The 26,521-nt window shown below is 35.0% G+C and overlaps 1 protein-coding gene across 1 annotated transcript in view; it reads left to right on the top strand.

Moving 5' to 3' along the window:
• Nucleotides 1-26,091, top strand: part of FBXO8 (F-box protein 8) — a 40,519-nt gene extending 14,428 nt beyond the window's left edge. The window contains exons 2-6 of the mRNA XM_024568863.4: nt 2,745-3,081; nt 6,630-6,756; nt 21,239-21,357; nt 23,867-24,063; nt 25,454-26,091. Of these exons, the coding sequence (XP_024424631.1) occupies nt 2,753-3,081; nt 6,630-6,756; nt 21,239-21,357; nt 23,867-24,063; nt 25,454-25,641 (960 nt within the window). The 5' untranslated portion in view covers nt 2,745-2,752 and the 3' untranslated portion in view covers nt 25,642-26,091. The remainder of the gene's footprint in view (nt 1-2,744; nt 3,082-6,629; nt 6,757-21,238; nt 21,358-23,866; nt 24,064-25,453) is intronic.
• The last annotated feature ends 430 nt before the right edge of the window (nt 26,092-26,521 follow it).

Below are 26,521 nucleotides of genomic sequence, written 5' to 3'. Positions count from 1 at the left end.
AATCACCTTAAATCTGTGTTCCCTAGCAACATCCCTGAGAGTAACAACAGCTGCTTAACCATATGCCACTAGAAAGATGCTGTAGGGGAAATACACAGAAATTGATGTTAAATACCTTAAATCTTGAGACTTGAAATACTGTAGTTACCATGTTTGATTTTTTACCTTTAGTTGTGCTAAAGCAAAGGAGAAGGATATGTTTAAGAATCTGAAATGACGGGCTAGATGAGCTTAGCAATCAATGTGATTTTTAGATATTTTCTTGCTAAGATAAACACAGAAATAGCCATGAGGAAAATAAAATAACTTTATTTATAATTGTGAGTCTTAAAATGTTAAAGTTGTATCATAATTAAATTGTACATATGTTGTAATATGATTTGACATTTCAACATTAAGTGAACTTAAAATTCCTTACACATTTTTTTGATACTCTGTATTGTGTGTGTGTAAATTGTTTTATTCTCTCTGTTGTTTTGTCTTTTTCAGGATGCCATATACTTAAAATCATATTATGTAGACTTTCAGATCAGTTTCTTTCACTTAGTAATTTGCCTTTAAGTTTCCTGCATATCTTTTTATGGCTTGAGCTATCAAGCCTTAAAAAGTGCTAAATACTCCATTACAAGGATGTACTGGATGTACGGTAGTTTATCCATTCACCTACTGAGGGGCATCCTGGCTGCTTACAAGTTTGTGTGTGGACATAAGTTTTCAGCTTATTTAGTTAAATACCAAGGAGCATGAATGCTGGATTATATGATAAAAGCATGTCTGATTTTCTAACAAACTGCCCTGCTGCCTTCCAAAGTGACTGTGCCATTTTGCATTCCCCCATCCTTGCCAGCATTCGGGGGTGTCAGTGTTTTGGATTTTAATCGTTCCTGTAGAAGTGTAGTAGTAGCTATCTCATTGCTGTTTTGACTTGTGATTGCCTAGTGACATGTGATGGTGAGCATCTTTTCATATGCATATTTGCCATCTGTATATCTTTTTTGGTGAGGCATCTTTTGAGATCTTTTTCATTTTAAAGTGGATTATTTGGGTTTTTTTATTGTTGAGTTTTAAGAGTTCTTTGTATATTTTGGATTCCAGTCCTTTATCAGATAGTGTTTTGCAAAGATTTTCTCCCAGTCGGTGGCTTATCTTTTTATTATCTTAAGATTCTATAATAAAAATAAGAACTTAATTATTGTAGCTCAACCACTAGTAGAGGAACTGGTACCACTATCACGCTTTGTGTTGTAGGGAGGAAAGGTTATCTGTTGTGGTTTCTTTGTAAAAACAATTTCCCCACATTTAAAAACCATTAATATGTTTCTTTTCTTCGTGCCTCCCATCCCAAGTCTAAGCTCCTGCAAGGAGGAAGAGTAAAAAGTCATCCCAACACTTCGTGTTTGTTTGTTTTCATCACAAAGGGACCTGTTACAGTGACCATTATCCAAAAAATGGCCAGCAACTCAATAAATATGCATGTGGATCATGCCTTTACAGATATTAAAAAATAATAACTTTGACATTCTTTGAAATTCTACCCAGGTTGTGTCTAATAACTTTCAGAATTTCTGGTTATCCCTGAATTTTGTTTCTTCTTTTGTTTTTCTTTTGTTTTTGTTAATCCTTATTGTAAACAGCTAATTAAAACAAAACTGTGTTTTAAGGTCAGGCTGTGCTATTAAATTTAGTTTAATGATTTTATACAAAAACCAGTTTTTTCCCCAAACTTTTGAAATACATACACATATTAGTAGTCAACTTGGGTTTATAAAACAAGAATATTTCGTTTGAAAAGAGATCATGAAAGTAATTATTTATATTAGCTAAAAGCTCTTTATGATTTCACTTTCCTCAATGAATTTATTTGCCTAGGAAAAGTTACCTATTTTAAAGCCAAGATCAAATAGGAAGTTCTAGGCCATTTGTTTTCTGTGTGTTTGTATGCAATAAAGTCTAATATTTGTGCCAGATAGATGTGGAGCTGCTCTGGTGGGAGGTCAGTTAGGTGGAGGTGGAGGAGACTGGAGCACCCTCTCTTCTGCCTTTTCCCATTATCTCTCAGTAACCCATAGGGCTATATGGAGAAGAACTGGAAAATTAGTCTAAATTATGATTTTTATTTAAAGCAACACCACTACCAAATAGTCATTATTGAGCTATTTATCATGGAGTTCTAGGTGTCTAATTTATAAGGTTTCTGAATTAGACTTCAGGGCCTATGTTACATTTTATTACAGTCTACAACATAAATGTAGACTGGCAAGAATTAAACTAAAAGCCTGTTTCACAGCTGTTATGCATCTGGGGGTTTGGTTAAAAGGGGCTAGCTTAGTTTAGCCTGAGTTGTGATAAAAAGCAGGGTCTAGAGGCCTTTTAACTGAAGTCCTGTGCTCTGATCAGAGCTCTACTTAATACTGGCCCATAAGTCCACATGATTATAATTTGTAAGTCTTTAGGACACCAATAACTTTTAAATCTCACCACGTGAAAAATTATTATGTCACCTGTGGACTTTAAAAGTAGTTAGCAAACTGGGAAAAGGTGATAATCAAACCGAATCTTTCTGAAACTTTCTTTGTCCAAGTTTTCTACATATGATATACCAGCTATTTGTAATATATTACTCCTTAATATGCTTTAACGAAGAATGTTAATTCTGATAAATGAATGCTTCATGTCAGAGTTGTACCACTGGGAAAGGCAGGTTCCTTTTTTAATATAACCTTTCAAATTTGGCTTTCTCCCAGGCTTGCAGATGGGTCAGGGGCTGTGGAGAGTGGCCAGAAACCAGCAGCTACAACAGGAAGGCTACAGCGAACAAGGCTACCTCAGCAGAGAGCAGAGCAGGAGGATGGCTGCCAGCAGCATTTCTAACTCCAGTCATCGTAAACAAGTCCAGGGAGGCATTGATATATATCATCTGCTGAAGGCAAGGAAATCTAAAGAACAGGAAGGATTCATTAATTTGGAAATGTTGCCTCCCGAGCTAAGCTTTACCATCTTGTCCTACCTGAATGCAACTGACCTCTGCTTAGCTTCATGTGTTTGGCAGGACCTCGCTAATGATGAACTTCTGTGGCAAGGGTAAGTTTAGCCCACCGTGTTCGGTTCAGAAATCTCTAAACGTATCATCTTAACTGTTCTTTTTATACTAGATATACATGTATTATGGAATAGTGCTTTCACCAGGACTTGTATTTACGTTGTTCTTTATTAAAACCTGGAAATACAAAGATAGAGTTATCATCACAGTTAAATTTGATATTGGGAAAAGAAGGGCAGTATAAAAGAAAATAATGAATTACAGTTGGAAGAGAGGTTACCAGTCAGTTTATTACAAATCAAAAATAGTCAGTTTAGTCTAAAAACACAAATCGTTAAGTGAGAATTTGTCATCTAAAGCTGGTGTAGTTGTGCTTCCCTTGTAAAGAATAGGCACACCTGAAAATCGATAAACAGTCTTCAAATCTCACTGTTTTCGTAGGTACAGATGGAGTGTGTGTGTGTTTGTTTACTCATTTATATATATATATTTTTTATCAGAGGTGCTTATTAGTATAAATTTTGGTGAATATTTCACCTACTTTTTTTTCTAACCACCATGTAATCAACGAAGTAGGCAAATATTAGAAAACAAGGAGATGATCTATTTGCTAAACTGAATATAAATTATAGAAATTTTAATAGCTATTATACCAGTTTAAATTTAAGCTATACATCTAAGAATGTTTGGTGGAATAGAATCTATTTTATGGAATCTAAATGAATCCTTAAGTAGCATATGTACTTGAGTTGTGAAAATGTACCAAACATAGGAGAATCATTGGTTTTCTAGCATTCTTTACCATAATTTATTTAAGTCTCATTATTTTAAAAAGGGACTGCATAATAATATGAAACATACCTTTTAAAAAGCACACAATGCACTATACATTGTATCATATATCATGTGTCATAGAAATGTACACTTGAGATTATTGAGGGTGAAGGGGGTGATGGAGGTGGAAGAGGGTATGAGAGTGATAAATGGTAATGGAAAAGTTAATGTAAAAAAAAAGAAATGTACACTCGAAATCTGTATGATCCTATTAATTAATTTCACTCTGATAAATTTAATTAAAAAATAAGAAAAAGTCTTTTTGAGACTTTGATTTCTAAATGAAAATCTAATTGAATTAATAAATTATCAAAATAGCAATCTTTAGTCAAAATGTATTATCAACAATGACATTCCTCAGGCTTCCTGATGCAACAGGATTATAGTTTAATTTTATCGTTCATTTTTCAACCTCTATATAGATATAAATCATCTTGTCATCCTCTCATTGTCTTCCCCTAGTGAAGGTACTACAAAAGTAGGAGGAGATTCTATTAATTAGTAATGTTTAAAATTAATTATGGTTACTGTTTTTAAGATTTAGTAGAAGAGAAAATGAAAATACTTTAAAACTGGTTCATTTTATTTATAATCTCCTTTCTACATTTTAGTATTCTAGCAAACTATGTTCTTATCTTTGAAAAAAGTTTATATCTAAGCTCATCTGAATGAACTCAACCAGAGTGTATTTTTCATCCGGGAATTAAATCTGGATTGTTAATTTCTTTCAGAAATGCTTCCTTTTGGTTTACCACATAATTATGCCTATTTTTATGACACATGGATTTTTTTTCTTAGTGATAAATTGTTTCTATTTTAAATTAAAGGCTGGCTTAGTTTTTATTTAAACTGTGGATATGTTGAATACTTACTAAGGTTCTGTTGTTTAGTAATAAAAGTAAAAAATGATGGAACTAGATTAAAGAGGAACTGAAATATTGATAATTTTCTAAACAAGTTACTAAACATACTGTTTTATTTTTTCTTTATTTTTAATTGAATTTATCAGGGTGACGGTTAATAAAATTATATAGACTTCAGGTATACATATATAGATCTGTATATTGTATATGTACTGTATATCTATTGTATATCTGAATAACACATCTGTATATTGGATTGTGTGTTTACCACCCCAGTCAAGTTATATCCTTCCATCTAAACTTACTGTTTTTTTTTAATTTTTTATTGTTATTCAATTACAGTTGTATGCCTTTTCTCCCCATCCCTCCACCCCACCCCAGCCAAATCCCCCTCCCTCCCCCACCTCCACCCTCCCCCTTGATTTTGTCCATGTGTCCTTTATAGTAGTTCCTGTTAAACTTACTGTTTTAAAGTAAATTATTTTTTGGTAATAATAATGTAAGGATGTAAGTTAACTATTAAGAAGATATTGTCATATTAAATTAGATATGTTACCTGACTATTTTCACAATTTTTGATGTTGTAGTCTGGGCAAGTAACTTTCTGTTTTTCTGTCCATTGTGTGTGTATGAAAAGAAGGAAGTTTGAGCCAAAAATTAATAATAAATATCACAAAATGAAACTGTTTAAAGTTTATCTCTACAAGTAGGTGTTTGTTGTTGTTGTCAATTTTTAAAATTGAATTTATTGGGGTGACATTGGTTAATAAAATTATATGGATTTCAGGTATATGATTCTATAATACATTATCTGTATATTGCATACAAGTAGGTAAGTAGGTGTTTTTAACCCACATAAAAATCAGATCACTTTGAGACAGTGTTATTAAAAAGTTTTTCAAAATATAATTTCAGTATTTTCCATGTCTCTGAAGTAATATATTTATATTTTATGATCTGTGATGTACAGCTAGAATTTTTGGTATGTAATAAGGTAAAACATTATCTTGCAAATAATAATCAGTAGCTAATGGCTCTGTACATAGTTGAAAACAACCATCCCAGTCTGCAGAAATTGTGTGTTTTCAATATAAGCTGTTAGCACCTTGGTTCTTACTGAATTTTTAAACAGTCATGTATCACTGTGATAGTAAAGAGCCAGTGTTTTGAAGCATTATCTTGAAAACAGCTATGTTTAATGTCACAGCTTTTGATGTACACGTATTGAAGTTACAGCATTACAAACAATTTCAATGTGCAGTTTGCCTCTTGTTAATCTATACAGTTAAAAAAAAAATGTGTCCCCCTGCCCAGCAATCTCCATCTCCTCCCCATTCATTTTTATGTCACAATTGAGCACACATTTTACTTAATCCTGTTTTGCCTCTTAGTTAAGATTGCAAGCTCTAGAGTAAGACTCCTTGGGTTCAAATCCTGCTTTTATACAAATTTGCTTGCAATCTTGGGCATCTTTTTTTATCATGCCTGTGCTTCTTTACCTGTAGCACCACCATCATAGGATTATTATAAAGATTACGCAAGTTAATACTGTTAAAATTCTTCAGTTAGTGCCCGGCATTTAGTAAGTACTTGGTAAATGTACTTACTATCATCATTATTATTAAGTTTATATTTAGCTTCAGATAGTACTTACGAATATTATTAATCTCTGTAGCTTACGTTAAGTGCCATCTGAATTACTAAATTGAAGGCATTTATCTATCCTACTCTGCTAAACAAATTTTAAAAGTATAAAGTTAAACATTTTAAAATTTAGATCTGTAAAATGTAATTTGATGTCATTTCATGTTACTATTTTATCATTTTTATGCACATTTAACTCGGGAAATTAAATATGGTAATGTTCCCTTGTCTGATTTTACCTTTTGCAGGTTGTGTAAATCCACTTGGGGTCACTGTTCCATATACAATAAGAACCCACCTCTAGGATTTTCTTTCAGAAAACTGTACATGCAGCTGGATGAAGGCAGCCTCACCTTCAATGCCAATCCAGACGAGGTAAGTGAAGAACTTGAATATTTGTAACAGTTGAACTTTATTACTTTCTTGCCGCAACTTTCCAATATAATAAACTTGCGAGTAAGATAACAAGTCACCGCACATACCTTTTCAGTCGCAGCGAAGCCCAGTATCTGAGTTATTGCTGGTTTTCCCTTACCATGTCACCTTCTAATCTCTCTGCCTGCTCGCTGTGTGGCAACGTCCATGACACATGCCGTCCTCTGCTGGACCTGACTGAGATTTACTGCATTATAAGTGGGGGACATAAAATATGTTCCTCAGCTTTTATCTGCAGCATTTTCTTCTTGCTTTGTTTATGTTTATGTACTACTGCTTTCATCACAGGTAGTCACAAAAGGCGTTGTTCTAGTTTGGAACACATCAGAATGTTTTTAAGTAATGCCTTGAACAATCTGATTCCATGTTGGCATAGAAACTGCTTTTAGTTCTGTTATAAAATTGAATAATTTTATATTATTTAATTTTTTAAAAGACAAACACACACAAACAGAGAAAAGGGAGGATGGGAGAAGCAAGAACAACTGCTTAACAATTAATTGTTTCTTACCATAATACATAAGAATGATCAAACAATAATTCTTTCACCTACTTTCCCCCCCCTATTCTCACTTTAATATATCCTGGAAAGGTTCAAATTTTCAGATAGGTGTTTAAATACCTACTAGATTTATTCTTAGAAATCTAATAAAAATTATATAACACTTAGTACTACTATTTCTGGGTGTATTATTTTCTGTTTAAAAAACCTAAGTGGCAGTTATTTTAATTTACTTAATTTTCAAAACCCAATTTTTTGTTTCATTTGTTGCAGAAGTACTGGAGGCTATTTAAATCATGCGGTCAAATACTTGTAAAATATCTTAACTTTTTTTAAAGATATTGTTTATTTACTTATTTTTTTAGAGAGGGAAAGGAAGGGAGAAGGAGAGGGAGAGAAACATCAGTGTGTGAGAGAAACATTGATTGCACGCCCCCAACCGGGTACCGGTCTGCAACCCAGGCACGTGCTCTGACCGGGAATTAAACCAGTGACCTCCTGTTTCCCAGGCTGGTGCTCAACCACTGAGCCACACCAGCCAGGGCTTAAATATCTTAACTTTTGCTGCGTTATAATTAGAGAAATGTTTCTCTGATGTAAAATATTTAAACATTAAACAGAAATACTGATTTTATAAATATGCATATAATACAAATGATACCACATTTTTAAAGTTAATTTGATTTTTGCTTGTTATATATGATTTCTTTCTCTGAGTTAATTTTTTGTACATGAGTGGAAAATAAAATATAATACCACAAAAGATACATATATACTTTTGTATCTACTACAAAAGATACATATACATTGTCAGTTAAGTCTTAGCCCCACAAATGTAAAAAAGTGTGTGTGTGTGTGTATATATATATATATGTATATATATATATATATATATAAAATATTAAACCTGATATAGATATTTTAATTATGATATTTGTTCTCTCCTTTCACCACTGTTTAAAGAGTTTTTACTTTTAATGAAAGAAAACTGATGCTTTGTATCAAAGTAGGATGATTTAAAATAAGTTAAAGTTTAAATTATACATTTGAAACCAGTATGATACTGATTTATAGAAATTAATCATTCTTTAGAAGGCAAATGAGTAAACTATCACTAATTTAGATTTTGTAACTTGTCACTTCATCTCAAATTTTTCTGATGCCTTTATCATAAGATATACTTCCTTTTACTTTGTTTTTGATCGAATTTAAGTTCTCTTCTGTTTAAATATACAGCACCCGTAAGTATGTCACCTTTTTGATCTTGCACTATGACATAACCTGCTCTGTACAAGAAATTTAATTAACCACACTTAATGTATTTGAAGAATGACATGGTTTCAGAGACTTAATTATTCATGCTTACTTGAATGGGGCATTACTTGTTGCTAATTAAACAGTTCATATGATGAACTTTATAATAAAGTATTTATTTCACATCAGTCTCTGGAGTTAATTGAATCTGCAGCTGTGTAGAGAGGAATCTGCAGTTCCTCTCTTCAGTTAAGAGGAGCTGAAGCCAGATAATACCGTGTTTCGCTCTAGACACACGAGTCAGAAAGGCAGCTATTACAAGCCCCAGTCTTACCATGCCCGGTTTATCAAGGCATGCTGGCTCCTGTCCTAATTATGCAGATGTTGAGTAAAACTGTCACCTTCGATTCATCTCACTTGCAAATATTACATTCTAAGGAAAATGTAACTTGGTAAGTGCCAAGTTGTAGGGTTACAAAAGTCAGAGAAGTTGGATGTAACTGCTGACACTGACGGTGGTAAATCATCATTGCTTGCTAAAGGAGTACCCATTCTTTAAACAAAGTATAAAGCCATTTTTAATGCAAAGATGAAAATATAAATGGGCTGGATACACTAGAGACACTAGAATGTGATGGATATTTTTAAATATCTAAATTAGAAAAGCTAGATGTCAAAATATGTTTCTATCTTTGCAGCTACATATGTCAGACTACTGAGCTCTTGTTATACCTCCCCTAGAGTGTTTGGAGGGGGGGGCAGAGAAAAGGGGTAAAACTGAAGTCCTCTTTTTATCTGATAAACATTTCTTAATTTTTAAGTCAAATGTTTGCTAAGAAAGGGGATCAAAGTTATTATTTAAAATAAGGGTTTCAGATCTTCAGAAGTACTTATTCATCCTACCTCCCATTGTTATTGAGAGTTGGCTGTATTTTCTTTTCTTCACTCCCTGGCCTGATCCGAAGACACCCTGCAGCATTCCAGAAGTACTGAGTTCCCTGTTCTGAACGGGGCGGAGTGCTGCCAGGAGGCGTAGAGCTGAACCATTCAAAGTGACCTGTGGTTCCAGGATTTTGATTCTGTGCTTTTATGAACATTAGTAATTTGGCAAGTGTTGCCTAACAGCAAAATAGAATTCTGCCTTTACTAGAAGGCACGGAGGATATAAATAGCAAAGAAAGATCTTGAAATACACTTAGAGGTGCCGAGAAATGAGGGGAAGTATTTTAATGACTATATTCCATACTTTCTTTCATTGACTAATATAAATAATGTCAGTTTGGTTATTTGTACAAGTCAAGGCTTCAAAACTGAAATCATGTAATTCAAAGAGATATCCTAATTGATATTTTTATGTAGAACTTCTTTGTATGAGTTATACCTTAGCCAAATCTTAGAATGACTCTGCCATGTTTTTTGATTGCTAGAAATCAGTAAGTACTTTTAGGAGGTTGATTTTTTTTTTTTTCTCCTCACTGGAGCACTGTCATCAGATGTGTTATTTTTGGCTTAATTTAAACCTAAGAAGTGAATTAGTTTTGATGATATGTTTAAATGTAAGTGGTGTTTAATGTGAGTACCTGAGATAAGATGTATATAATTGTTCAGTATTGTAAAAAAAAAAAAAAAGTCTACTTTCCCATAATTTCTAGTTCTCTACTTAACATTTTGATAGTGAGCATCATTAAAATATTATCAAAATAAGAATACTTACAGCCACAGGGAACGAGATTCTCCAAAGGACATCGTTCATGTCACGGACATGGGTAACCAAACTCCACAGCAACTGCTGGCAGTGGCTCATGGGGTGGGGGAGAAGATCTGCACAGTGCGCGGTACGGTTTCCAGCACACCCTTGCTCTCTGCATGCCATTGTGGTCTCAGCTGTGCGTGAAGTCTTGCTTTTGTGCATGAGCTTGTGTACTTTGTGGCAGGTGATCACATTCTACTAAAGGAATGTGCTGAAAACCATCTGTTTACACCAGGCCGCATTTCCCCTGCATGTACGAGTTACGTGTGTTGATTTTATTCCACTAGCAGCAGTGTAATAAAATGAGTTTACTTATCCTTCAGTGCGCTGCGTTCCTTGTGCTCCATTTAGTATTGAACACTTTCTTGACCTAGTTACTTTTAAATTTAGAGTCTGAAAAATTGATAATGCACGTGGTTTCTTGACTTTATTATAGGTTTATTTTTGTTTGTGTAAATATGTGTTTTAAAAGTTTTTAAACATAATATCCTCATTGTGGTCAGGTAAAAGAAGTCTTTATTTTTAACTACATAAGCACATTTTTTTCTGTGTTCATGCAAAAACACCCACATGCATATGGTTTTATGAATTTTGTTAGATCTGGTTAGAATCTGCTATGAGAAATATTTTAAATTTGACCCATGCATGTGTTTTGGATGGAAATACATAAGTAAATTATTTTCAAGATAACAAAATTCTTTTTGTTGTTGGACCAGCTAAAATATAAACAGGAAATTTGTGGTTCTGCGTTATAGAAAGGAGCACAGGAGTTTACACTCAATTCTTACGAATAATATCTCAGAAATTAAATCTTACTGATTTTTTGCTCTAACATACAGCAGAAAGATGGTCTTTATTGTTACTTCATAGCACAGCAACAGTGATGAAAAATAACTTTTATTTTTATTGCTAGAGATAGAAGACTCTGATTGGTATCAGCAGAATTTACAGATAAGCTTTTCCTAAGTGTATTCTTTGTCAGTAAGATGAAGGTACATTTTGAACGGTGCCTGACAGCATAGAGAAAGAAAGGTAAACCGAAACTCCTAAATTCCTAGCTTATGTTGTAAACTAATACATATCTAGGAATAATTGGTCCTCAGTGCCCTTCACTTAGCTCCTCCACTCAGCCAGTACCACGTGCTATGATCTGCTACCTGCAGGGCAGTTTTCCCTGTATGTGTTTGAGGTGTTTGGGCTTGAAGGAGCAGAGAACCTAACTAATAATGACTTAAACATATACATGTATTTACTTCAAATGACACCCAGAGGTAGGTCCCAGAGTTATTCCAGTGATACGACAATCCCCTCGGGGACCCTCACCCAGTGTGTTGACCTTTTCCCTTCTCCATGGCAAGATGGCTGCCACTGCTCAAAACATCCATTCTCAGGTGACGGTCCCCTCAGGACAGAGAAGGCAGGCAAAGGAACTCTCCTCCAACTCATTGTGCTAGTTAGGGAGAAAAAGTCTTTCAGGAGCCTTCAGTATATGTGTGCTCATTGCTTATGAACTGAACTGAATCAGATGAACACCCCTAGACCCACAGAGAACAGAATAGAAAGGATTACATGATTGACTAAACTTAGCATGATTTAGTAACTGTGACTGAGATGCTAGAAGCAATGAAGAGAGTGAAATGGCTTTTGGGCAGGCATCCAAGCATCTGCAACACTAGTTTTACTAGTGAGCCACTTGGAAAATTTGTAATTCTGCTTCCCTTATTTGTGGGCTCTGCTGTGTTAGAGGCCTTGATACCCAAAGGGGGTAATATTGGCACCAGAACTGCAAAAATTCACATTGGTTGCTGAGACTACCTTCTTGCCATATTAGGTTCTTCTGCCACTGAACAGAGAGGCCCAAGCAAAACCAGACAAATAATAAACAAAAGGCTATGAGGGTAGGTAATTATGCTGTGGTTGAGGTAATTAAGCCTAATTACCAAAAGGAAATGGTTACTGGCACACAGTAGGAGAAACAAAAGGTGGAACTCAGGAGATGTCTTAGATTTGATGCCACTATATCTTACGGTGAAGTCATTTCTAAAATAAGCATAGTGGCCCTGCATAGGCAGCAGTTAGAGCCCATCACGTAGGCCCCTCGCTGTAAACCAGCTGAGAGGCTGCTTGCAGTCCAGCCTCAGTGTCAGCTCTGTTCCCCTTAACTTCCCTGACATCCATGAAACCCAGTTCTGACCTGTGTGATTGGAGAAGATTGTGTGGAGAAAGACTTTTTAGGTTTTAAAAAGAGACAAAGAGAAGTAGTACTGTGTGTGCACATGTGTGCATCTGGACATTGGTGTATTGGGTCCCACGATGCCATGTGTGAACTAAACAACCCTGGAGTCATACTAGTTTGCAACTCGTTGTTATGCAAGATAATACATTCCTTTACTTTTTTGGAACTGAGGTTTCTGTTGTTTTCAGTCAGAAACATCCTAATGCTGCATAATCATCATTTCCAGCACTATTATTGCTATTACCTAAACTCAGAGTAGTTTGATGTCATCTCAAACACAGTTTTATAAAAATAAACATTGCTGTTTCTCATTGGCAAATTAATTAATTTCATCCCCAGATTTGCTGATGAGAATTTAATCAGAGCAGAAGGAGCTGGTTGACAATGAAAGGAGTCCCTCACCAAATATATTTTTTCCTCTATAAGAATTATTTACCCAGAACAACTAAAATGCTCAAGTTCATCGGCACAGTCCCTTTTCTTGTATCAGCATTAGAGTCAAAGTGCAAAACTATGCCTCTCGGACACTAAATCCTAACCTCTATCTAGAAATTTAATAGTACCTTCAATCTGCTACAACTAGTCAAGTCGTACAGAACTGGAGGACATTCACTTTTTCACGGCAACCTGATGTGTGTACAGGCATCTACCTCTTTGCATCCGATTCGTGTGTTGATTTTATGGTTAAGGCACCTTTATCATGTGTGTGCTAGGATAAAGATTTATTTTTTTGGCTCTAAGCGTCATTCTAGCGAGGGGTTTGGAGTGAGTCCACTGAAGGGGGTTTGTAGACTCATCCTTTTAGAAGCTTTGAAGAGGACCAGATTTCCCAGGCTGTTTCTGGTTTAGCTGAAACAGAGATTCAGTCCTAGAGTATTCCATGGTTTATTCTTCAGTCAAACCACCTGATAGATTTTGCTTTGGTTTTCCTCAGTATGCTATGGGAAATACTCATTTGTTATCTCACTTAGTGTGAACTGTCTGGAGTAAAATTGCTCTTGGTTTTTATTATTTGGTCTGGTGACTCCAAAATTTGAGAGTTTATAATTTAAAGCATTTCATAAGCATACTAGAGTTTTGGCCCAACTATAGGTTTTTATTGTTGTAATTATTTTTCTTTTTTTCCTTTAGTTGAATTATATAATTCATAAAAGTTTATAACTCCTCTTAAAAGTCAGATGGAGTCTTTGTACAGATAAACTCCTACAAATATTCATTCAACAAACATTTATTAAGTATCTCTTCAATTACTAGTTATATGATTTTCACCTTGGGCAAATTAAACTCCCTGTGCTTCAGTTTCACCATCTGTAAAATGGGGAAATAATAGTTCCTATATCATTGTGGTGTTGTGAAAATTAAATGAAATAATGTGCCCTGGCTGGTGTGGCTCAGTAGATTTAGTGCTAGCCTGTGAACCAAAAGGTCGCTGGTTCAATTCCCGGTCAGGGCACTTGCAGGCCAGGTCCCCAGGGGCAAGAGGCAACCGATTGATGTATCTCTCGTACATCGATGTGTCTCTCCTTCTCTTTCTCCTTCCCACCCCCCCCTCAAATAAAATCTTAAAAACGAATCATGTATGTTTAGTGCTTCTTAGAGCTTAGTACTTCTAAGTGCTCACCAAAATGTAGCTTTAAATTTATGCTAGAGTTATAACTACAACTTATACGACCAAGAGACAAGCACTGCTCTAGGCTTTGAGGGTTTTCCTCTTTTGGAATTTTTGGGTTCTAGTAGATAAATATTTGGCACCTGATGATGATCCTGGTGAAGTATGTATTGGTCACACCAGCATCTCCTAGCTTTAGATGGTGATGCTCTTTGCCTTTTGTTTCATTTCCTGGCATAGGATGAGCAATTTTTTGCACATACAGTAATTTTTTGTTTCAATGGTTCTACTTAGTCTTTGAGGACATTTTAAACAGTAATTCAGGGCCCAAAATTATGTTCGAGTTAAACACGAGCCTTGGCTGAAATGGTGGCGGGACAGACAGATACTTTAATAACACGAGTAAGTATACACATGTGCTAGCAGCGAAGCTGCCATTCAAGCCCCAAGTTGCTTCTCTGCTTCTCTACTATTAAGATTTTGTGGTTTTAATGCTATTTTTAAATTGTTTAATAGCTGTTAAAATAGATTTATGAACGTACATCTTAGAATCTGGGTAATATAAAACTTCAAGTAGAGTTAGTCATTTAAATCAATACACACACATATTGCAAATACAGTTTTTGTGTATGAATTCTTAAATTAGCTAACACTGGTGTTCAGATGTGTCATTTTCTCATTAGTTTGAATTACTATGAATTAGACCTTAACCTAATAGAGTTTTATCTCCATGTCTTGATTAAAATGCTTTCTTTTTCTAATTTTCAGATATAGTAGAGGTAGAAGAGAGTTTTTCAAGAAGCTTACCTCAGCTACCAGCAACTTTGTCAGTAATAATTACAATAATGATTGCTATGTAGTTACTTACCAATTAGGAAATAACTTCGTATTCACCGTCTTATCGCTCTACCCCAGTCTTGGTATGACTCTTGGGGACTGTTAGAGCTCACAGATGTGGCTCTTTTTCTGTGTGAGGCTGTTAGAACTAAGTAATAAGGACCTTATATTGTTATGTAAAACCTTAAATACAGAGGTTTGTGGTTTTTTGTCTAGTGTCGTTGCTTTCTCTCCTGTGAAAAAGAGTTAGAAGGGTCTGTCCACCTCTCTTCCATTTTCCCTGGGCTCCATTAAAGGGGATTTCCCATTTTTCTTTTAATTTTCTTTGAACTATCCCTCCTTTATGTGAGATTTCCTATTGACTTCTTCTGGCTACAAATAATTTAGGGTGTACCTGTGACCGTTCTCAGCAATTTCAGAACATTGTACACTTTAATGTACTAAAAAGTTATATATAGATTGTTATTGAAACCAGAGTCCTTGTCAGTTTAAAAAAGGTACAGAAGTAAACTGATTTCATTCCGTATTCCATACTCAGAACTGAACAGCGTGATTTGTCATCACCTTCAAATCAAATGTGATGATCCGACCAGTTTCAGTAACTGTATCAAAGGGAATAGGCCGGGGATGTTGGCACCCTCTCTTCTCGTCACAGCTGTCAGCCACCTCTCCCACCTAGGTGCGGGCCGTGTGTACTCTCTGTGCTTCCGAGGGAAGAGGCAAAACTTAAATCTGCCACTCAGATTTCAAACTAACGTTAAAATTATCTTTGCATTTATTTTTCCAGTTTTCATTGCCTCCTTTCCTCTGAGTTATAAGTCACACAGAGCCTTGCTGTGAACAGCCTAATTATGGGTACCTCAATAAGAGGAAAACATTACTCTTATAAAACAATCTTTCTGCATAGGACAACTTAAAACACCTGGGCATAGCTTTTACTGTCATCTTTGAATCTAGTGGCTGAATTGGGAATAATAATTATTGTATGCACAAGTAGCTTAAATTACCATGAGTGAAAGCCCTGTGTGACAATTCTGAAAGATGTGCTGAGGTCAGCCGCACGCACACACAGGAGAGGGCATGGAAACTTACAAAAGGGAGGGAGCGGTGCGAAAGTTAGCGGGCAGAATGGAAGGAAGTGACAGGATGAAAGGAGATACCTTGTCTTAGACTTGCCCATTTTGCAATCTTCTGCATTTCTTTTACTTCTGCTAAAGAGCAAGGTGGTGATCTTTATTTACAGAATAGGTATCTCTAGGTGAATTTTACCTATTCAAGTTCTATGTAGGGTGTTTTGTGGGGTTTTTTTCACTTAACTATAGAGTACATGTTATATGATTAAATGAGGAAGAGAGCTACCGGGCTACATAAAAATTAATAAATTTAACATTTTTCTTAGCAATTCTGAAGGCACTATAAAGATAAGAAGTAGTGTCAGCAGTCATCTGAACCTTTGATGCTCTTTTCAGACATGACGATGGGAATACTCTTATTTGACCTGTAGACAGCTGTTCCTGATGTGCTAATGATATTTTAGAAATAATTAAGAAAATAAAAAAGTTTTCATAACATATGTTGTGTCACCTAATTTTTACATCATTACTTTTGATTTGAAAATGTTAAATTTCAATATATTGAATAATAATGTATTAGTGTCATGTTGAAAGAAAAATTAGAGATCTAGATTGAACTATGTTTTTTATAAGTAGTTATTGTTAAAATTTTAGGATTGTTATTTTAAAAGTCTTCATTTTTTTTAAGCAAAGAAAATTAAATACACTATCCAGTTTGCTTTCTGTTACGTAGTGCTCTAAGGGTAGGATTGTTACCTGGAAGGTAGTAGCCACGGTACAGGATTTTCACGTTGTATACAACAGCAGATCTGAACAGAACTAGCTCAGTCAGGATTTTCACTGGATGGGTTTCCTAAGCTGTTCTGTAGGGGAACGCGGGAGCGCCGTGGTGTGCCACAGTTTGGTTTTGTTACCGGTTTCCTTTACCGACCATCGGCTACAGTGTTTCTGCCGAAAGCTAGGGCAGCACCAGCAGTCAGCACTTTTGTTTTTAATTAAGACTTTATTTTTTTAAGAGTAGCTTTAAGTTCACAGCAAAAGTCAGTACTTTTTTATTTGGCTTTGCATGCCTGGTTTTCGAGAATTCACTCTGTTCCCAAATAGATATTTTCTGGTTCTGAAAGTATATATATTTGGTGGATTTTGCTTTTGAAGCACACTGGATAATAGTGATTTAATTTTTTTAAACAGGCTTTTTAAAAGATGAGAGAAAATGAGGGTATTTATGTAATAGAAGAAAACAAAATAGCTACATGTTAAACCATGAATTGTTATGTGGGAAGAGCCATTCTCTCAGTAATGAGTAAATGGAGAGGCGCATGATGTAGGTGGCCAAGCTCCAGAACATCTTTTCTTCATTCTAAATGACTTCTTAATATTGGTTTTAGTGATATAGTCATATTTTCTTGAATTATTTGTTTTTGCCACCTAAAACATTATGACAGAACAGCTCCCCACTCCAACTTGATCAGCTAAGTCTTGGTGCTGTCATTCCCACAACAGATGTCAGCGGGACACCCTGTGGAAACTGCTTTATAAAATTTCTTGGTTTTTTTTCTTGAATTGCCGGAAACATCTGTTCTATTAAAGAAAAGCTTAACAAGAGATGGGATGAGTTAATCTTACCTGGGTTCTCACTGCTGCTTGGCTCTCCTTTTATTTAGTCCTTGAGGATTTCCCCTGCACTATTCCTGATAGATCTTTACCGCGTTGCCTCCGGATCCGAATCATCTCGCTTTTCCAACTCTCCCCAGATGCTCTGTCCTCCCTAACAAGAAAACCAACATGCACTCTGCTTTCTACTGTTATCACTTTCTTAAAACCTTGTCTCTGGACCAGCAGAGCTAGCCTGTCCACCAGGTTTAGAAAGCACAATGAACTCACCTGTATTCTCAATCCTTTCCCCTGCTCCCCTCTTCTCTCTACCTTGCTGCTCACATTATCTCTTTCTCCTGCTCTTCAATCTTTTCATGCCTCTACTGATGTTCTTTCTTTTGTTTTCTGACATGCATGGGTCAAAATTACCTTGGAAAAATTTCATTTTACCTTTTTGCCCTTTAATTTTGCCATGTTTTTCCTTCTTGTACTAATATATTTTTCAAGTGAGCGGTCCATCCTATTTCCTTACTTTGTGTTCCTTCCTTAGCTTTCTGCTTGGACTTGAGAGTCCCCATTACTCTGGAAAGAGACCTCTTGAAAGTCACTACTTTCTTTTTTCTCAATCGCCAAATCCAGTGCCCTCTTTTCCCATTTTTATCTCTAGAGCTATCTAAAAGACAAAGGAAACTAACCGCTGTTCTATGCTGGACACTTCTATGTCCTCACAATAGCCTTTTATTTCTTACTGATTAGGACCTGAGGCTCAAAACCTTGGGTAAATTGTTTATGTCAACATAATCATTATATGGCAGAGCCATAATTTGGCCCTGCTTCTTGAAAATTATGCTTCTTTGACTATACTATGTGATTGCATTGTATACTTTTCTTTTAATTTCAAAGGCTGCTAGCCTCTGGGCATTCATTATCCTACCCCTGCCCCCTTACTGATTCTTCTTATTCAGGATCCTTAATCTGTACCTTCAAGTCTCACTTTTTTCATGTTACATTGCCAACAGCCTTCTATGCCTTTCTAGTTGTATCTATCAGCGTTTCTAAGACCACCAGTTCAAATTAATGCTCTCCAGAACCTCCGGGTTTTTTACTATCAGTCATCTTTTTTTCCAGTGAGTCATTTCTCTCTGCATATAAGCCAGATATGTCAGTTATCTTTGTCTTTTACTTTTGATTGTCCCCTGGCTTGGTAGCATATGAAGGGTTTTTTTCCCTCGTGTTTTTAGAATAGATTTCCCTTGCATTGTTTTATTGCTTTTTCACATGTTCAAACCTGAATGTTAGGTATTAAAGTCTCAAAACATGTAATCCATAAAAAAGGGAATAACCAACAGTATTCTTTTATGATACTTACGTGAGGCAAATACCAATGTTAATTTATAACTAAGGAGCATCAAATGATATTAAAATGGTATATATTATGTAATTAGAAATTTATACTACTTAGTGAATCACATTAGTGGTTTTTAAATATTTTATATAATTTTATTTTTTTATCCTCACCTGAGGACTTTTTTTTATTGCTTTTTAGAGAGAGGGAGAAGAGGAGAGAAAGAGAGAGAGAGAGAGAGAGAGACAAAGAGAGAGAAACACTGATGTGAGATAGAAACATTGGCCTCTCATAAATGCCCCAACGAGGGGAATCTAACCCACCACCGAGGTGTGTGCTCTGCCTGGGGATCAAACTCTCAGTCTTTCAGCCCACAGGGTGATACTCCAACCAACTGAGCCATAATGGCCAGAGCATGCATTTTATATAATTTTTAAAAATTAGATTAGAATTGTTTTACATGTCTTAAAAATTGATTTACAAGTAGGTATGAATAAAGACCCTATTAAATAATATTTAATTGGCACTTCTTTGTCTCTGAATCACTTGGGTTAAAATTAAGCACTTCTGATTGTTATTCTTTTAAATGCAGGAATTTTATAAAATACCTGACAATTTTTTGCTGAGTAGATCAATTAAATATACAGTCAACTCTCGATTATTCAAACTAACGGAGGAAGGATGGAGCAAGCATCGCCATTCCTCTGGTCCCTGCCCCCTCAGACAATTGTTGAAAGCCGCATTCCAGACAAACTCTCTGGCTTTCCATCTTGATCGTGTTAACATTCTCTAGTCTCGTATCGAGGATGCAGTCTGAAATATGGCTTGCAATTGAGTTGACAAGAAAGTTTCATGATCCCACATTTTGTTCTTTCTGTACATGTTTTAAATCAATGCTTTAGGACTGCTTTGGCACTATTAAAATTCTCATTAGGATGTTATCTGATGGCTCATACAATTAGTTTTATATAAAAAAATTTATCTTTGAATTACAATTTACAGGTAATTATAACCTTTCAAAAGCATTACCTTGTGGTACCAAATTTTTTTTTTTAACATTTTTCAATATAAAAATTTTGTGAGAGTTTTAAGAGCGTTTTATAAAAATCTTACAACTTCTTGAATTCTTCGTGTGTGTAATATATCTGAGTACTACGTAAGTGTAAAGGGAAGAAATGCTGAAGGAATTTATGTGTGAAAACAGTACGTTGGGTGTACGTAATACGTCATTTTCTCTCCCGATTAACTGCACACAATATGCTATTATCCAGACATAAGCATTCGTGGTAATGCATGTATCTGGATAACTGTGAGTTGAAATAAACACACCTGCCTTTTATTTCAATAATTGCACATTCAAATCCACTTAAGGCAATCATTTGAATGTGACCTCCATATACGTGAGAGAACATTGGTTTTAGCGTTTGATTTTTTGTGTTGATGTTTTGTTGGTGGTGGTTTCAATCTAAAGTAGGTACAAACTATGGGTAATGCTTCTCTGGAAAACTTTGCATGCAGAGAAAAGGAAATTCAAAGATAAATCCTATGAAAAACATAAATTGTTTTATATTTTGTCTCAGTGTGTATTGGAGCTAAATTCTTAGCTCCAATATAGCAATACAGCAATGTAGAATATAGCAATGCTTAAAGCCAAAGTGTGCACAGCCCACAAACTGGCCTGAAATTGTGACCACTTTGCTTCAAGTTAAATAATTTAATTACTTTTCTTTTCAGAATAAAGTTGTTAGCCTTTCATTTGGAGAATCTTTTTTGTCAAGAAACTGGTCCTTTGAAAAGTGCATGAGAATGTGTATTTGAACTTTAAGAAATTGTGTGTGTGTGTTTGGCTAGCAGAAGTGTTTGTGATAAGGCTTATTTTGAAGTCTATATGTAGTTTGTCCTTCCTCTCTTCAACAACCCCCCTCCTAATAATTTAGGCCCCATTTTGGTATAGTTAGTTTTGACTGACATGAGCCAGAAAATTGAATTAGACTTTCTTTAGGAGTCTTAACTTTGAATTTCCTACTTTTCATTGCATGTAAACCAGCAGCCACCAATAATAGTTTCAGTTTAAGTTCTAGCTTGTATTTTGCATGTTAAAGCTATAAAAAGTCTTAATGCTAGAGAGAACTTATAGCTATTGTTCTGGTATTGCCTAATTGTTAAATTTATAAATAAAGACTGATTTTATTATTTATGAGATTTGTCTTTCTGCCTTAGGGGGTGAACTACTTTATGTCAAAGGGTATCCTAGACGATTCACCAAAGGAAATAGCAAAGTTTATCTTCTGTACAAGAACACTAAATTGGAAAAAACTGAGAATCTATCTTGATGAAAGGTAAAAAAAAAATAAATTTTGCATCAGAAATGAGTTTAGTAATGCTTTTTATTTGTTGTTTTATTTTAAAAACTATAGTGCATAGTAGTTATCTGGTTGCAAAATTGAGTAAAGACAGAGAAAAAGTTCATATGTTTTACAAGTCATTTCTTTGCTAGCTTTCACTTGCTAATAAGGAAAGTAAAAGTTTAAAAAATCCCACACATGCATCACACACATGCACACGAAACTGAAGCCCAACGTCTTTGTAATAGCAAACCCAAACCATGTATTTTTGAGGAAGCTGCAGTCCTTTTTCTTCATAACTAGCTATAGAATTTATGTGTTTGGGTAACTGAAAGTTCTGAATTCTGAAATTGCCCATATAAAAATCAAATAGACAAATTGTAATAATAAACTCATAAATCCTAGTGATATGTGTATACTTTCATATCAATACTATACAAAAATGTCATGTATAACTTTGAAAGTCCTGCAAATGTGCCATTTAACAGTGTGTTTTGCACATACAGAAATGATGCCTCATAGCTGTTCTGACTCGATAGTCAGTCGTTTGTGCTCTTCAATGATGGTGATCAATCGACATAGAAACATACTGGGGAAATATTTTGATGTGATGTCACTGAACTATTTTTAAAATTATAGATCTCATACTAATCTAATGAATGGCTGAAAATATGTTTGTCTTTTTATTGTAATTTTCAGTCTTTTTTACTTCTTAGGGTTTTTCAACAGCCTCTGCATTCATCATATTCTAGGAGCTTAGCTAGAGAGTGGGGTTGTGCAGTTGGTTTAAACATAACCCCTGTCTTTGAGTTCACAGTGCAGCATACTGATCATTGAAAGGAATCTCTTACATAGACATGGTGTCAGTAACTCCTGTGATCTTTAAATGTGAGGTACCTACGCATCAGCAGTTTTTCTCTAAAGAAGCCAATATTTTTGTAAATATTTTATGTTTTACATGCCGTATGGTCTCTGTCACAGCTACTTATAATTTGCCATTGTGTCATGAAAATAGACATACACTGTATACAAACAAGTGAGTGTAGCTGTGTTCTAATAAAATTTTATTTACAAAGATAGACAGTGGCCGTATTTGGTCCACTAACTACTGTTTGCCTACCCCTGCCGTAAGCCACTGGTAGATATTATATAATCATGATTGGTCCAGTAATGATTGAAGCATTTATAACAAAAATGACTTTATTAGAGTGCTATTAATAAAATAGTAATATACACACATATATACAAATATTTCCATAATTGTAAATAACCTAAATGTTTATCATTAGAATTATTGCGTAAGATGGGATACTGTGGAGCTATTAAAAAGAATGAGTTAGACCTATGTGTAAAGACATAGAAAGCTGTTCACAATCAGAGGTCTGTCCAGAAAATGTCCAGCCATGCAAAATGAAAAATTGAGACATTCAATGAAGAAGATACAAGATACAAGAAACATTATACATAGGACAATGATGCCTCAGTCCACTTCAAAGTAGGCACCTTGGGACCTCACACAGTTCTCCCAATTGCCACTAGCTACCCTGTCACATTTTCCCAAATCTCATCAAAGGACTGAAATCTCCTCCCTTTCAAAGGTGATTTTGGTTTCAGGAAAAGCCACAAGTCTCCAAGTGCCAAATCTGGGCTGTAGAGGGCCTGAGTTACCTGGCTGATTTGATGTTTCACCAAAACTCTGCCTGATATGTGCTACATGAGTGGATATGTTGTCGTGATGAAGCTGCCAATCACCAGCTGCCCATACTGGCAGCCTTTTGAATCATTCAAGTAGTTTCCTTGGAGGAATGTTCAAGCTTAATGCAAAATTTGATGCAGATTCATTGCTCTGCTTGCTCAGTCATTTTGAATGCAACGGCCACATGGTACACATGCTCACTCAACAGCTTCTACTGCCCCCGCTGACTAGTACAGTGAAGTTGTCATTGTTCACGCATGTGCATTCCAGTTCCCTCTCCTTGGCTGCCAGGTTACATCGATGTTGCACAAACCATTCTCATTGTGTTAACAATGGTTGGACTTTTTCCAGACAGACCTTGTATACTGTGTAAAATAAACAAAAGAAAATTCTAGAACAATATATAGTATATGTAGACATTTCTAAAAGTATGCACGAACAGTTGCTACCCCTGGTAATGTGGATTGATGTGGAAGATGGAGACTCCTTATTTTCATAATTTAAAAATATAAAATACTATGTTGCTCATTTGGACTTAGCCAAGAAGACATCTAAAAAGTATGGTAGCTGCCCTTTTAATATTGAAAACTTTATTTTTATTTTATAATTAGAATTATTTGTTATTCTATTTATGAAATATATTTAAATCATTGCTTAAATAATCACACTCAGATTTTTAAAAATTTAAAGAATTATATACTTTATAGGATTAGCTGATCTGGTATTCAATAATAAAGTATTTTTATTCAAAAGATGATTAATAGAGAAATGTTACCTAAAGCTGTATCCATTTTTTTTTTCTATTAGGAGAGATGTCTTGGATGACCTTGTAACACTGCATAATTTTAGAAACCAGTTCTTGCCCAATGCACTGAGAGAATTTTTTCGTCACATCCATGCCCCTGAAGAGCGTGGGGAGTATCTTGAAACTCTTATAACAAAGTTCTCACATAGATTCTGTGCTTGTAACCCTGATTTAATGAGAGAACTTGGCCTTAGCCCTGGTAAGAATGTACATATGGTGAATTCCTTCCTTCTCTCACTCCTACCTCCAGGTAAAAACAGTAGTCTATGAGACATTTTTCTCACCATAGAGAAAAATTGCAAATACTTGTTTTACTGCTTGTAGCAGTGACTACTTTGGCTTGCCATCTCATTTATATATAGCAGATATACTGTTTTAGGAGGAAAGTTAGACTTAGCTATGTAAGTTGTTAAAAATTATTCGTGTTTGCACATTGGTATTTTTACTAGTCTAATTAAAAACTTGAGAAATTATTTTTAAAGGTTTTAATAATTTACATATTACATAGGTAACACCTGGAATTTTTCTAATATGTGTTTTTAATATAACTAGTGTTCATGTGTGTATGTATATAATATAGCCTGAGTCACTTACGTATTTTTTCACGAGATACAGCTTTACTTATCTATGCATATCAAGTTTAATTATGCTTACTTTACTAAGAATATTACAAAATATTTATCGTATAAAATTTGTTGTACATGCTTTTATAAGACATAATGTTAATTAGCCTTATTAAGTCTGAGGATTCTGAAATATAAACACTTTAGTAGCAAGCAGTTTAGCAAATAGCAGTAGCAAGTATCATGAAGTTTGTTACTATTTTAACAGTAAACATCAACTATTGCCCAGACTGTGTGTGTGTGTGCGTGCGTGTGTATGTGTGTGTGTGTGTGTGTGTGTGTATATATATATATATACACACATATATATATATATTTTTTTTTTTGTTGCATGGTGCTCAGCTTTAGCAATCTTCTCCCTAAAGATTTACTTTTCAGAGTAATGTGTAAATTCCATAGACCTTAAAATACATATCTCAAATAATATTATTTTAACAATCTTATGAGTTGTTTACATTTTATTTTCTAGTACCAAGTTAATACATTTTCTTGTCATTAAAGATGCTTTCAGATTAAATTAGGATTTTGTAAAATCATATGTAAACAAAGATGTGGCCTCTTATTAATGAAAGGTAGATATACTGACAGCACAGTAGTACTGTGTGGGGAGTTGAATGGGACTATCACATTTGAAACAAGATGAAAATAAAGCCAATTATGACTTTTTAAAATTTAGAGTGAGTTTTCACTATAAACTCTTATGCTGTTTGGAAATTCTTCTGAATTAAAGAAAGTGCAGAATTGGTATACAGAATTAGGATGCTGAGCCCTCCCTGTTTGCCCATGATGGGGAATTGCCCAGGACACAGGATTGTCACGGCTAAAAACCGGAGAGGCCCCGGCCAGCCGGGGTGGCCTGGTGATCCTAGCGTCAGAGTCCAGTCTCGAGCTCTCGGAATCATGAACACGTTTGCGTTGCCTCATGCCTGTGGAACCACATATTGAAACGTTTCTTTTTCCTTCCAGACGCGGTCTATGTCCTGTGCTACTCTCTGATTCTGCTTTCCATTGACCTCACTAGCCCTCATGTGAAGAATAAAATGTCGAAACGAGAATTTATTCGAAATACCCGTCGTGCTGCTCAGAATATTAGTGAAGATTTTGTAGGGCACCTTTATGACAACATCTACCTTATCGGCCATGTGGCTGCATAAAAGCACAATTGCTAGGACTTCAGCTTTTAACGTCAAACTAGAAGCTACCCCAGGACTTATTTAGCAGATATGGGGTTACATTAGTGTTGGTTCTTCTAGCCTCTGTATACAATCAAGCTTGAGTGTGCAGTGTTGTTTTCTTTTACCGTTTTCTTTTCTTTTTTAGTAATTCCCTTGAGGAACTAAACAGTTTTTGCAGAATTTTTCTTAATTTTGCTTATCATGTTTGCACAAAGCGAGCCCTTGTCTGACAAAGCTGTTTAAGAATGTTAAACTGACATTATACTCTAAAAGATAGTATATTTGTGCATTAGATTTTCCTGGAAAACTTTACTCATTTCCATTCTTTTTTTAAAATACCATGTAATGTGTACATAATTAACTAAAGAGATTTATAATCATAATTATTTTATTGTAAAAATTTTAACTAAAGCCTTTTTTTCTCTCAAACTGAGTCCTGAAATTTATTTGATTCTGATTGTGATTATTAGTTTTCATAAATGTTTGAATCTTACTTTGGTAAAAATCAATACCAGCTTCTCTTTCCTTTGAACTTTGAAAAGAATATTGATTTGTTAATATGCAAAATAGGCACATATTTTTATAATATAAATTTATCACTTAATTTTTAAAACTTCTGGGTTAGTCACGTCACAATGAACAGAATAGTGTCACAACATATTTGAAGTAATTAGTGTAACTTTACTATTGACCTGTGTTGATGATGTCTGTTCAGATCAGCTGGGATGAGGATTTTGTAAATGGCACTAAACATTCTCTATTCATTCATTCAGTAAATATTTATCCAGAGTCTTCCACGTGCTAAGCACTACGTAGGCACTTGTGAAATTTAGACATGGGTTCTGCCTTCGCAGATGTT

The sequence above is a fragment of the Desmodus rotundus genome, chromosome 9, assembly GCF_022682495.2.
Source record: "Desmodus rotundus isolate HL8 chromosome 9, HLdesRot8A.1, whole genome shotgun sequence".
Taxonomy (NCBI): domain Eukaryota; kingdom Metazoa; phylum Chordata; class Mammalia; order Chiroptera; family Phyllostomidae; genus Desmodus; species Desmodus rotundus.
The sequence above is the reverse complement of the archived record's forward strand: the minus strand, read 5'-3'. Positions and strand labels throughout refer to the sequence as shown.